This window comes from Nilaparvata lugens, chromosome 2 (assembly GCF_014356525.2).
Source record: "Nilaparvata lugens isolate BPH chromosome 2, ASM1435652v1, whole genome shotgun sequence".
NCBI lineage: Eukaryota > Metazoa > Arthropoda > Insecta > Hemiptera > Delphacidae > Nilaparvata > Nilaparvata lugens.
In genome coordinates, this window is record NC_052505.1 from 3,543,375 (window position 1) to 3,556,714 (window position 13,340).

At 32.7% G+C, this 13,340-nt stretch overlaps 1 protein-coding gene across 6 annotated transcripts in view; it reads left to right on the forward strand.

Annotated features, from left to right (window-relative positions):
- The window catches only part of LOC111055235, a 208,343-nt gene that overhangs the window by 11,225 nt on the left and 183,778 nt on the right, over nucleotides 1-13,340 (forward strand). For all 6 annotated transcript variants that reach the window (XM_039420337.1, XM_039420336.1, XM_039420341.1 and 3 more), the window contains exon 3: nucleotides 2,889-2,993. In XM_039420337.1, coding sequence (XP_039276271.1) covers nucleotides 2,893-2,993 — 101 coding nt within the window. In that variant the 5' untranslated portion in view covers nucleotides 2,889-2,892. The remainder of the gene's footprint in view (nucleotides 1-2,888; nucleotides 2,994-13,340) is intronic.

The window sequence follows — 13,340 nt, forward strand, 5'->3', positions numbered from 1 at the left end:
GGTAATTCAATTGAAAATTTATGTGACTGCTTGAAGGGGGTCTATCTTATGTAAGCATTGAAATGACTATAATGAAGGCACATAATGGCAAGGCAACGCTGTTCTCCACTGCCATTATAACGTGGGCCTCACTATGAGTATTACCAACTTAATTTTGATTTTGCTGCACTGGTGCTCTATATAACCTACTAACAATTTTGCTTTGTCATGCTGCAAATCTGGAGTATGCAAAGTACTCACTTTGCACACTAGTGCGGAAAAGTGATTCTTTGCGGCCTGCAATCAGTGCACAAATGGTCACTTTTCAAGGTATCTGTAGGAAAAAAAACTTTTCAAGTGGAAACATTTACTTTTTAGCATTGACGACGTTTTGACCTGTTGTTGTTCATCTTCAGACTGAGGAAACACAAAGCGGTTCTACTTCAAAAGCGTTTTTAATTCAAAGTTTAATTAGGTTAAAGTATATAAATAATCGAATAAATAATGAAATAGAGCTTAAAGTTTAGTTCATTTCAATTGCTCTACGTCCCGTGGGCTTAATATTATTTATTAATCTTGAGGATAGTTTTATCAAGTTCGTTTTGCAAGAATGAATTGACATTATAGTATACTTAACAAATTGGTTTGAAAGAATAAATCATAGTCGTGAGTGAATTTACTTCGATCAAGGAAAATAGCAAAGAAATGAGTCACATTTTCAACTCCATTCAGGTTATAGGCCTTTTCCACAGTTATGACACAAAGTCTAATCATAAACAGTATGAACTAAATAAGAAATTTAGAATTCTTCCAAATAGTGTACTTATTGAGAACTATTCCAAATAGTGTAAAACATAGAGTCTAACCAGGGTGCAGTCTTTTAAAAGCATCACATCTCAGCTTGTGAGGAGATTTTTGGAGGTTGAGTTTTCAAATCTAAATATAAAGTTCAGAAAGAAACTGAACTGAACTTTCTGAAATTGTACAGATAGTTCCAAATTTTGAGACTGTATAATATTGCCTTACCAAATATTCTACCACTGAGACACACTTATGTGCTGAAGGTTCTGTCTTTATTTTATCAATTAAGTGGTAACAGATCTGTTTCAGTATATTACAATGATGATGAAATTTCTGTTGTAACACGGCAAACTACTCAAATGATTTTTAGGCTTCCAAAATCGAACTGTACCAGGTTCCAGAGGTGTTTTCTTTTTCTTGCTCCGAAATTTTATAACTTACTACCACCTGATTTGAGAAGAATAAATACCCATAAACACTTCATGAATAAAACTAAGCTTTGGCTATGGCTTCATTCGCCAGTCGAGGTGGAAGGCTTCTTTAAGGTTTTAAGTTAATATATATCAAAATTCAATATATATCCACAAATCAAGTCAACCTTGTATTGACTACTACATAGTCCATCAATTTATTCTGTGTGTTACGTTTTTGTCTCGATGATGTCACTAATAACTGCATTTCTGTTGAATTATACTACACTATGGAATTGATTGTTATTTTAATTATATTATTTCTCTGTAGATTGATAGGTATTATCGCTCTTTCTCTACAAATGGGTGTGATTTATAATGGTAAATGATACTAAAAATGTTTGTTTTGTATGTATGTGCGAGCTTGCACTCAATCATCTTCATTTCATCTTCATTACATCATACTTAAATTCTAAATCTCTCTTCTTCCCAACTCCTTTTCCTAGACCTACTAAATCTTAAACTATATAAATTTATGAAATAAATAATCTTACTTATAACACTCTGTATCTGACTCCTATTCGCGGACAAAGTCCAGTAACATACTGTACTTTTTGTGAGTAGTATCTTGTTCACTTGTAACTTGTCGTGTTATACTTTTGTTAATATTTTGTATGAATTTCGAGTGAATAAATTTGAATTTGAATTTGAAAAAATTTGAATTTGAACCTTAGAGTTCTGTAAAGCATGATTGCTTCTTGAACATTTTCACAGTATTATGTGAAATAAAACTTTTCTGTAATAAGATGGATGATAAGATATATAGATGACTGAATAAGATAGGTATTATTATTATTCCAAAATGTGAATATTATTTCGATAATGTTTTGGTATTTTTTTTCAAAAAGAAATATTCAATCAATGCAAATAGGTTTAGATTTACATTATTACAACACACATATTAAATCAAATCTGTTGAACTAATATACTGCTTTTACAGAGCGAGCCATATGAGTTTCAAGACCTTTTCAATTAAATTCTACAATCATTTCTTTGTGGCTTGACTGTCAAGGAATTCGTAAAAAAATATAAGAAGAGTGTAAATAAAAGTGTTTTATAATGTGACTGAATACCTTCAATTGTAATTAAATAAGTGGGTGATACAAAAATTTTTTCTTCGACATCAGTCAAATATTATAATTGCTAGTAATTTTATTGTTAATTTCGATTTTTTGTAGCTTTGATTATTAGTAAATAAATTTTTGTGATAAGTGGCTGATACTCTCACTAAGCGGTCAGGGTTTTGCCCTTGCTGGGTGGTGCCATGTAATTTTAATTTATTTGTAAAATAGCATAATATTATAATCTAGAATATTTCTTTTGTAAGTTTTTTATTTTGTATTTTGTTTTTATGGGCAATAAAGATGTTTAAAACAATTTTTTTTTCACTTAGTCTGTACCTTACTTGACTTAAGCTACCTTATTGATATAGTATTGTGAATATTGTCTTTGATTTTAGAATATTGCTGACTTTGTTATATCTTGTATTTTGTCGTAGCCGTCACAAAATGTAGTGTCTGTGGCGATGGAAATATTTTGTTTTTTCAATTAGACATATGAAGTGCTTTATTATGTTTGTAATTGGTTATCAGATAAAATATGTTCAGATTTATAAATGCTTGTTGTGTTTTATTGTAGCGTGATGGATGCTGTGCCAGGGATAAGCTTTGTGGACCACGCACGACTGCTAGGAATATTACAATCCGACTCATTCCTCAGCAACAATCAGCAAATTGATGCCATGTGAGTAGCCGAGTATACAAAATTCAAATTCAAATTATTAATTCGAAAAAAAAACAAAACAAGTATTACAATCACTTCAATAATCGCCCATATGTACCTCTAGGGTCTGTATTTGGGTCGATGTTACAGTAGGTAGCCAATCATAAAGTATATTATACAATAATATAAACATTAAGTTACAAGTTAAGAGGTATTGCCAATGCGTGGTTATCACTAAGATGAATGAAACTCAAATTAGTATTAAGCCACTCATTGGCAGTTAGGAATATTATTAGCAGGAATATCAACAGTTTTAATACTTCTCTTGTCGCAAAACTAGACTCCTGAACAATCAAATCAAATCAAATTTAATTTATTCAGTCGAGCTGCATAAAAAAGAGAAGCTTCCAAAATAAGACTAGGACCAAAGAAGACGTGAATAATTGTTGAGATGTTGAGGTTATTGCTCTGTGGATGATACCTAATTTCTCATTTGCTGAATACTTCGGGTACACTAAATTAGAAGGACTAAATAAGATGTAAATTATTCGTTTTGAATTATTTTTGCCTTCACTACAGTCTAATTTTTAATAATAGTTATTAAAAACTAGTACTTTTTGATAACTATTATTCAAAAATTGGACTTTAGTGTCATCAAAAATAGTTCAAAACGAATGCTCTACATCTTCTTTAGTTCCTCTAATTTAATAAACCAGTCTAATTTTTGAATAATAGTTATTAGAAACTATTAAAAACTAGTACTTTTAATATCTATTATTCAAAAATTAGACTGTAGTGTCATCAAAAATAGTTCAAAACGAATAATTTACATCTTCTTTAGTCCTTCTAATTTAGTAAACAAGTCTAATTTTTGAATAATAGTTATTAGAAACTATTAAAAACTAGTACTTTTAATATCTATTATTCAGAAATTAGACTGTAGTGTCATCAAAAATAGTTCAAAACGAATGCTTTACATCTTCTTTAGTCCTTCTAATTTAGTAAACCAGTCTAATTTTTGAATAATAGTTATTAGAAACTATTAAAAACTAGTACTTTTAATATCTATTATTCAAAAATTAGACTGTAGTGTCATCAAAAATAGTTCAAAACGAATGCTTTACATCTTCTTTAGTTCCTCTAATTTAATAAACCAGTCTAATTTTTGAATAATAGTTATTAGAAACTATTAAAAACTAGTACTTTTAATATCTATTATTCAAAAATTGGACTGTAGTGTCATAAAAAATAGTTCAAAACGAATGCTTTACATCTTCTTTAGTCCTTCTAATTTAGTAAACCAGTCTAATTTTTGAATAATAGTTATTAGAAACTATTAAAAACTAGTACTTTTAATATCTATTATTAAAAAATTGGACTGTAGTGTCATCAAAAATAGTTCAAAACGAATGCTTTACATCTTCTTTAGTCCTTCTAATTTAGTAAACCAGTCTAATTTTTGAATAATAGTTATTAGAAACTATTAAAAACTAGTACTTTTAAATAACTCTTATTCAAAAATTAGACTGTAGTTTCGTCAAAAATAGTTCAAAATGGATTTTCAACTTGCAGTTCGTCATGGATAGTGAAATATATGAGTTTAAAGAATTGTCGAAATGTTGAGGTTGTCGCTCTGTAGATGAGATTTTATTTCTCAATTGCCAAATCTTAGGATATGAGTGATTAAAGCCATTTGGAAACAAGTTGCGTGTTCATAGTTGTTGACAGTCCTCATTCTGATTCAAGTCCGAATAGATGTTTCTACTTTAGTCCTCTAAAATCTTTCTACTATTCTCAAGTATTTTTTATATTCTTTTTAGTAGATCTCTCAGTATTCTTTCGTTTAAGTGTGAAGCTTTAATATCGGGAAGTGAACTAAACTGTTTCTACTAGTATTCTGGCTCTTATTAAACCTCTAGTATTTTTTCATTTGAGTTGTCAATCTTCAGTTTAGGGTGATGAACTCAAGCGTTAGTTTGTTTTTCATTTGAGTTGTGAAGCTTTAATATCGGGTAGTTAACTCAACCGTTAGTTAATCTTTCTTTTGAGTTGTGAAGTTTGATTATCGGGTAGTGAACTAAACAGTTAGTTAGTCTTTCTTTCGAGTTGTGAAGCTTTAATATCGGTTAGTTAACTCAACCGTTAGATTGTTTTTCTTCAAGTTGTGAAGCTCTATTAATATCGGGTAGTGAACTAAACTGTTAGTCTTTCTTTTGAGTTGTGAGGTTTGAATATCGGTTAGGGAACTCAAAGTTAGTTTGTCTTTTATTTCAGTTGTGATCTTGGGAAGAAGCTTTAAAGCTGTGCAAAGGCTAAAAATAAACTTTCCACTCGTGATATTTTTCAGAGTTTTTCGATTTGTATATCATCAAGCTATCAAAATGAAAAAGTTTTATCAGGAAAACATTTTTTTCTGATCATTACTTTTTGAGATATGAGCGACTGAAGTTTGAATTTTTGGGACAGAACATTTCAAATTCGGTAAGAGATAAATCCATGAGATTTAAAGTATAGATTCTTTATGGTATTGTTGATCTAGTAAAAGAAAAAATCTCTAAAAATATCGATTTTTGAGAGAGTTATTCGATTTACCAAAAATAACTCAACTAAAAGTTTTTGGTTATTTTTAGTAAATTGAATAACTATCTTAAAAATTGATATTTTCAGAAAAAATTTTGTTTTACTAGATCAACAATACCATGAAGAATCCATCCTCTAAATCTCATGGATTTATATCGTACCGAATTTGAAATGTTATGTCCCAAAAATTTAAACTTTAGTCGCTCATATCTCAAAAAGTAATGATCAGAAAAAAAATGTTTTCCTGAGAAAACTTTTTCATTTTGATAGCTTGATGATATACAAATCGAAAAACTCTGAAAAATATCACCAGTAGAAAGTTTATTTTTAGCCTTTGCACAGCCTTAATATCGGGAAGTAAAATAAACCGTTAAGTTAGTCTTTCATTTGTGTTTTGAAGATTTAATACCGTGGCTAGTGAACTCAACTGTTTACTAGTTTGATATTATAGACTCTGTATTGTTTTGAAACATTATTCAGTTTGATTTGTCCAGCTTGCAAGTTTTGTGTGGAACTCGTTAATGGCTCCCAGACGTCTACAACAGTTGGGTAAATTGCTGATGTAAGATTTCATTATTAATATATTTTGAATCGTAATGTTTGTCTGTCAATCAAATACACAATTTTTCCCGAGGAATTAAAAAAATTGTCATAATTTTCATTCACGTTTCAACTTAGTGAACCAGAAATGGAAGCGCCATTATAAGAGCATTGGAATATAGGCCTAGGTATTCACTTTCTAGGTTAGGGCTTCTCGTATTTTCATAATAGTTCAAAGTAGGTACCCTTTTTACTATTTTACCATTCTCAGTTTGTTCAAATTGATCAATGGAATCAAAGTAATGGATCATTTATCCTGCCAAACGTTTCTATCAATAGTAATAAACGCAATGAATGTTCTTATTGCTCCATTTCTTTACAGTGAATAGGGTGGGTTTCTCTTTAAAACTTGATCGTAATGACTTCTACTGACTTTTAATGTCATCAAAAATTCATAATTTTTCATAGTATATCTCACTCCCACTCCAAACCACTCTCAATCATCGGATTTAGAATCTCTGTTTGTTTTGGATTGTTAATTGAAGTGTAACTCAAAAATGTGAGTGACATAATATAACCATAGGGACACAATAGCATAAGTAGATATCCCATGGTATAGGGCGTTTATGTCGCAACTTTTACTGTTATCTCAAGCCGATAGTTCATGTAATTCTTTCCCGTGAAGCTGTGTGACACTGGTAGTCTCTCAAAATTTCTCTAATAAGTGATTATTCTCTATTTTAAAAATAACTGAGTGTTTATTATTATTATTTTGGTATTTGGAACATCTAAATTCAAAAGAATGGTTTGTATGAATATTTTTGGACTGAAAATTCTGTGGAAATCTAGAAGACATAACCTCATTTTGGACTTTTAATGTTACCTAAATTTGGGAGAGAAATAGTACAAGGTATTCTTAGTTTTTCTCTCCCGATCTGTGCTCCATTGTAAAACGAATAAATAAAGAATAAAGAATAAAGAATATTGTGCCGTTCATACACTCTCACCCCAACAAAACAGTAAAAATCGACAATAATCAACAGTAATCGGCTTGGGATAACAGTAAAAGTTGCGACATAAACACCCTGTACCATCGGATATCTACTTACGCTATTGTTTCTCTATGATATCACCTATAGTGATGTCCACGTTATAATGGCAGTGGAGAAAGATAGGAGAACAACATTTCAGATTCTCTGTCTCGTCAATGCCTTCTATAGACGGTAGCTGATACAGGTTTATTAATGTAATATTAACTAGTCATTCTTGTTTAAAATAACTAATAATATTCTATTAAGCAATAAATTATATTTTTCAATAATTTCATAATGAATCTTCATAATCAAGATGAAATATTTTATTAATTCTACATAGTTGGAAGACGATCTGGCAACAGAGCAAAGCGAGAAAGAGATAGCGCTATACGCTTTGTTGAATGATAGACAAGGATAGCAATATCATTGCTAATCAAACACTGCAATTATAACGTGGACCTCTCTATAGCTACATTTGGACTGTAGTATGAATTAGAGTTGGATCCGTTTTGAGGTTTAGCTTGTCGTACTAATCTAGAAGTTGGGTAACTCTGAATGATTGGATAAATAAATCTCTACCTACGTCCTTCACTGGAAGATGACAATGGGTCTGTTGGCCAACAATATTCATCATGATTATTCATTATTTATTCATTCTTCATTCTTCTTCCTTTCACCATTCTTTCGAGAAAAGTAGGACCGTTGAAGAGGTTTCAAAATATGCTCAAAACAAACGACAATTTGTCGGTTTCAAGTTGTTGAGATGATAATTAATTTGTGGATTGGAACAAGGGAATTGAGAGCTGCTCCTTCCATGTTTTGTGTAGGTTTCCTGCTATCTTGCACATGTTAGGGTGTGGACACATTAGAGAAAATAAGTTGCTCGTAAAATTGACACACTGGCACACCAGACGGGCAACTCTCAACTTTAAAGCTGCTTCCAAACTATAGTCTGTATAAAATAGCAATATAATTTTTCGTTTGAATCTTAATCGTGGTTCTATTTTAGGGTGTGGACACATTAGAGAAAATAAGTTGATGCAGGTAAAATTGACCCTAGCACACTAGACAGGCAACTCTCAACTTTAAAGCTGCTTCCAAACTATAGTCTGTATAAAATAGCAATATAATTTTTCGTTTGAATCTTAATCGTACATCTATTTTAGGGTGTGGACACACTACAGAAAATAAGTTGTTGCAGGTAAAATTGACCCTAGCACACTAGACAGGCAACTCTCAACTTTAAAGCTGCTTCCAAACTATAGTCTGTATAAAATAGCAATACAATTTTTCGTTTGGATCTTAATCCTATTCTGACTATACAAGGTTTTCAAGCGGTAATAGATTTAACGTTTTTAATAGGGGCTTGCTAGCCCCTACCCTTTAAATAGTGTAGACAGGTAGATAGGAAACGGCTGTGTTGTATAACTCAGCAACTTTTTTGTAGCAACTAAATCTCAGGTCCCAGTGTAACAGGTAGATAGGAAACGGCTGTGTTCTGTACCTCAGCAACTATTTTGCAGCAACTGAATCTCAGGTCCCAGTGTGTCAGGTAGATAAGAAATGCTTGTATTTCATTCCTCAGCCATTTTTTTTGCAGCAACTAAATCTAAGTTTCCAGTGTGACAGGTAGATGAGAAACGCTTATGTTCTGTTCCTCAGCAACTATTTTGCAGCAACTGAATCTTAGTTTCCAGTGTGTCAGATAGATAGGAAAAGCTTGTGTTCTATTCCTTAGAAACTTTTATGTAGCAACTAAATCTCAGGTCCCAGTGTGTCAAGTAGATAGGAAATTATTGTTTCATTCCCCAGCAACTTTTTTGAAGCAACTAAATCTCAGTCCCCAGTGTGTCGGGTAGATAGGAAATACTTGAGTTATATTCCTCACCAACTAGAGTTGTATGGCAGAGAGGACTTAGAATCCTAACTCCGCCCTTGATAAAGGCAATTACTCGATTATTATTTCTTTATTCAACTTCTTTGTAGCAACTTAATCTGTCCCCAGTGTGTCAGGTAGATAGGAAACACATGTGTTATATTCCTTAGCAACTTTTTTGCAGCAATTAAATGATTGTGTGTCCACGCCCCAAGTACACGTGTGGGAGATGCCGTCCCACCAGTGTCTGCCCACAGGGACTCTTGAGGTGATTTTAGTTTTCAGTTTTCAGTTGTTGTGTTGAGTGTCCTATTGTCGATCACTTTCTCGAGTGAATGTTCCCATTCGTACGGTCTCTTTGCACTATTATTACTGTAAGTGTCTCAAAAATCTAATCTCTTTAACAAATACAGAATTAGAATATTATTTTGTTTCATCCACGTGAAGTGAGATCTCACTAAATCTTTATTATAGAATTAGAATGTTATTTAGTTTCATCTAGGTAAAGTGAGTGTACTATAATACTTCTCTACTAATTTGATTGTATGGTAAGAGGTGTTGTGATATTTCTTCATAATTGATAGAATAAGACGATGATGTTGTCAATACCACTATATTTGACCGAGCGAAGTGAGGTCTTAGATTTAATTCGACGGTTTGGCATTTCTCCTAATGTTTAAATGTTTATATGTTGCGCATTTACGGCGAAACGCGGTAATAGATTTTCATGAAATTTGACAGGTATGTTCCTTTTTTAATTGCGCATCGACGTATATACAAGGTTTTTGGAAATTTTGTATTTCAAGGATAATATAAAAGGAAAAAGGAGCCTCCTTCATACGCCAATATAAGAGTAAAAATCAGACTATAGAATTATTCATCATAAATCAGCTGACAAGTGATTACAAAGATGTGTGGAGAAGCCAGTCTATTTCTGTATTTCCATAAGGTCTATAGCTTCAATCAGGTACTTGTGGATGAGAATACTGCGTGAGGTCTACTGTTCACAGAACTACTAGTCTACGTGAAGTGATTGTACTATAATACTTCTCTACTAATTTGATTGTATGGTAAGAGGTGTTGTGATATTTCTCCATAATATTGATACCAAGATGTTGTCAATACCACTATATTGATATTAACATAATCACTAAAATTATAAAGGTTCACACCAAAGTTAATAATAAAATGTTAATAACTTAATCCTTATAGATTCTATTAGATTGAACATAACTTATCATACATATGATGAATATATGTGTTTGCCAAGTTCTGTTCAATCTAATAGAATCTATAAGGATTAAGTTATTAACACATTGTTAATAACTTTGGTGTAAACCCAGCTTAAGCCTATCATAATGTAATTTCTTGTAATTTTGATCAATAAACTATTAATCCACATTTAATTTTCGAAATTAATTAATTTGAAAGAATTTTACAAAAGGACACCCACTTGAGACGATTTGATTAATCAATCAAATCCATTATATATTTATTTCAACAATAATTATTACAAGTAGTTCTGTGAACAGTATACCTCACGCAGTATTCTCATCCACAAGTACCTGATTGAAGCTATAGACCTTATGGAAATACAGAAATAGACTGGCTTCTCCACACATCTTTGTAATCACTTGTCAGCTGATTTATGATGAATAATTCTATAGTCTGATTTTTACTCTTATATTGGCGTATGAAGGAGGCTCCTTTTTCCTTTTATATTATCCTTGAAATGCAAAATTTCCAAAAATCTTGTATATAAGTCGACGCGCAATTAAAAAAGGAACATACCTGTCAAATTTCATGAAAATCTATTAACACGTTAGTTTCGCCGTAAATGCGCAACATATAAACATTTAATAGTATACTTCGCACCTAGAGCAGAAAATGAGATTTTTCCGGCTCGAAATCGGTTTTCAAAAGAAAAAAGAATGATAGAAAAGATTGAGAGCCGGAAAAACATTTTTGCCAGTGGTGCGAACGCTATTTTTTGCCACACAGAAAAATAAACAATATATTTATGAGAATAGTTGTTTACTAAGCACTTCCAAAAGCAGAAGTGGAAGGTGATAGCTCTAGCAAATCTGAGGTAATCTAAATATCAGGAAGTTGTCCAAGTATTTTTATTTTTTATTCTGATTTGTCTAAATAACCTAAAAGATGATGATGCTCAATTATGTGGGAGGTTGAGTTTATACTTTTTTATTCTTTCAAATGACAATAAGATGATATTATTATAAATGTTTTAATTATTGAATAATGAACACAAATAATGAAAAGTTTTTTGATCAGCTGTTTTCTGATCACCTTTCTTAGTTCCATGTTAGGCCCTTGTTATACGGACAGAAAAAACGCGACAGATAAAACGCCGACGCTGAACTAACAATTCAGTGCTGTTATACGAGCAGCAATAACGCCGCGTCGTCGACGCCAGGGAGCTGTTATACGAGCAGCAAACACGCCGCGGCAGGCTCCGAGGGAGCCAATAGGGAGAAGTGTACGCCCGGAGGAGTATGGTGGGGGGGAAGTACGGATCTGCCGCGTAAAAGCTGCCCGTATAACAGTACTCGCGTCATTTCTATCGCGTTTTTTCTGCCAATTTTACCGGTCCGGTCGCGTTGTCGACGCTGACGCCGGGTTTACAGGGTCCGACGCGACAGATAAAACGTTCGTATAACTTGCACACAGTGACGTCCATTGCTCAGTAGGCTTGGCGTCTACGTGGCGAAAAATCTGTCGCGTTTTTTCTGTCCGTATAACATGGGCCTTAGCGGCTGGAAAGGAAACCTGTTCTGACGTCAGACGAGAGTCGTCTGCAAACAATGTCTTTCAGATCTACGTAGGGACTGGAAAACAGCTGCTTTCTGTGCAGTGTGGCGAAAACATTTAAACATTCAAAGATTTAAACATTAAGAGAAATGCCAAACCGTCGACTTGAATCTTAGACCTCACTTCGCTCGGTCAATTAACAATTTTTCCATCCAGATTATTCAATCAGAAGTTCTCCAGGTGAAATCATCAACGTATTATCAAGGTTCATTAAAGATCAATCACTACACATTACATTCTGATTTTATAAATAGAAACTCAACTTTCCAACATTAGCTACCTACTCTCAGCATGTCAATAAGAAAAGTGAATTGATGTAAAACATTAGTTACAGCGGTTTCTTATCTATTTCCAGTGTCCAAGGCTACCAAATACCATTTATTTAATACACTGCTACCATCAGACTGTCATGTAAGAGATTAAACATGTTTTGTAATACAAGAATAGAAACTATAGGATGACAAAAACTGAATCAGATACTTGACCTTGTGACCGTTAATAGAGCGGTAAAAGCAATCTATCATTCAACATTTCATGTAGGAAGAGGAAAGGCTGATAAAAATATAGATACACTACGCAGGTGTGAACCTGAGTAAAGGCAAATAATATGGATACAGTACTCAGGTGTCAAACCTCAAGCTGTCTCGAATTTATGAAAACCGTCTTTATTTATTTGGCGGAGTTTTTAGTTCTCAATACCAAATAAACAAGAGCCAATCAATTTTTTAACAACCTGCTATAGTGAGGTCCACGTTATAATGGCAGTGAAGAAAGATAGGAGAAAAACGTTGCCAAGTCTCTCCATTTTGCCACTGACTGTACACAGCTGTTACTCAATTCATACCATTAAATTTAATATAATAATAATTATCATTCCCTTAATACTCTTTATTTTATTTTGTGTTCAATTTTCTAGTTTTTCGAAATTTAATTCAAACGTGACTATTACAATGACTGCGACTACGCCCCGTTTTGGAAAACCGATTTTCTGACTCCAGCTGTTTAAAGTCTAGGACTTAGCTAAATCCCGAGCTCGGAAACTGGCCCTTGGAGTCAAAATTTAGAGTTAAAAATTGAATGTCGAATAACAAAACTAAAAAGTTCAGAAGCATAAAACAGTTCAAAATACAATTCAGAAAACTTATAATGCACTAATACATTCATGAAGAGATTACAATAGGGTTAAAACTACAATCTGACATGTTGAGATAAAACTTGAAGTAAACTGTCTAAATCATGTTGTTGAAACAACCAAGGTTTTATAATTTCCGTGAAATTTGTAAGGGAGGTTTTCCTCCTGCCATCATTAGGTATAATCATAGAGAAACAATAGCCTAAGTAGATATCCCATGGCATAGGGAATTTATGTCGCAACTTTTACTGTTCTCAAGCCGATTACTGTCGATTATTGTCAATCTTTACTGTTTTGTTGGGGTAATAGTGTATGAACGGCACAATTTGAGAGACTACCAGCGTCACACAGCTGCATAGGAAATAACTACGAACTGT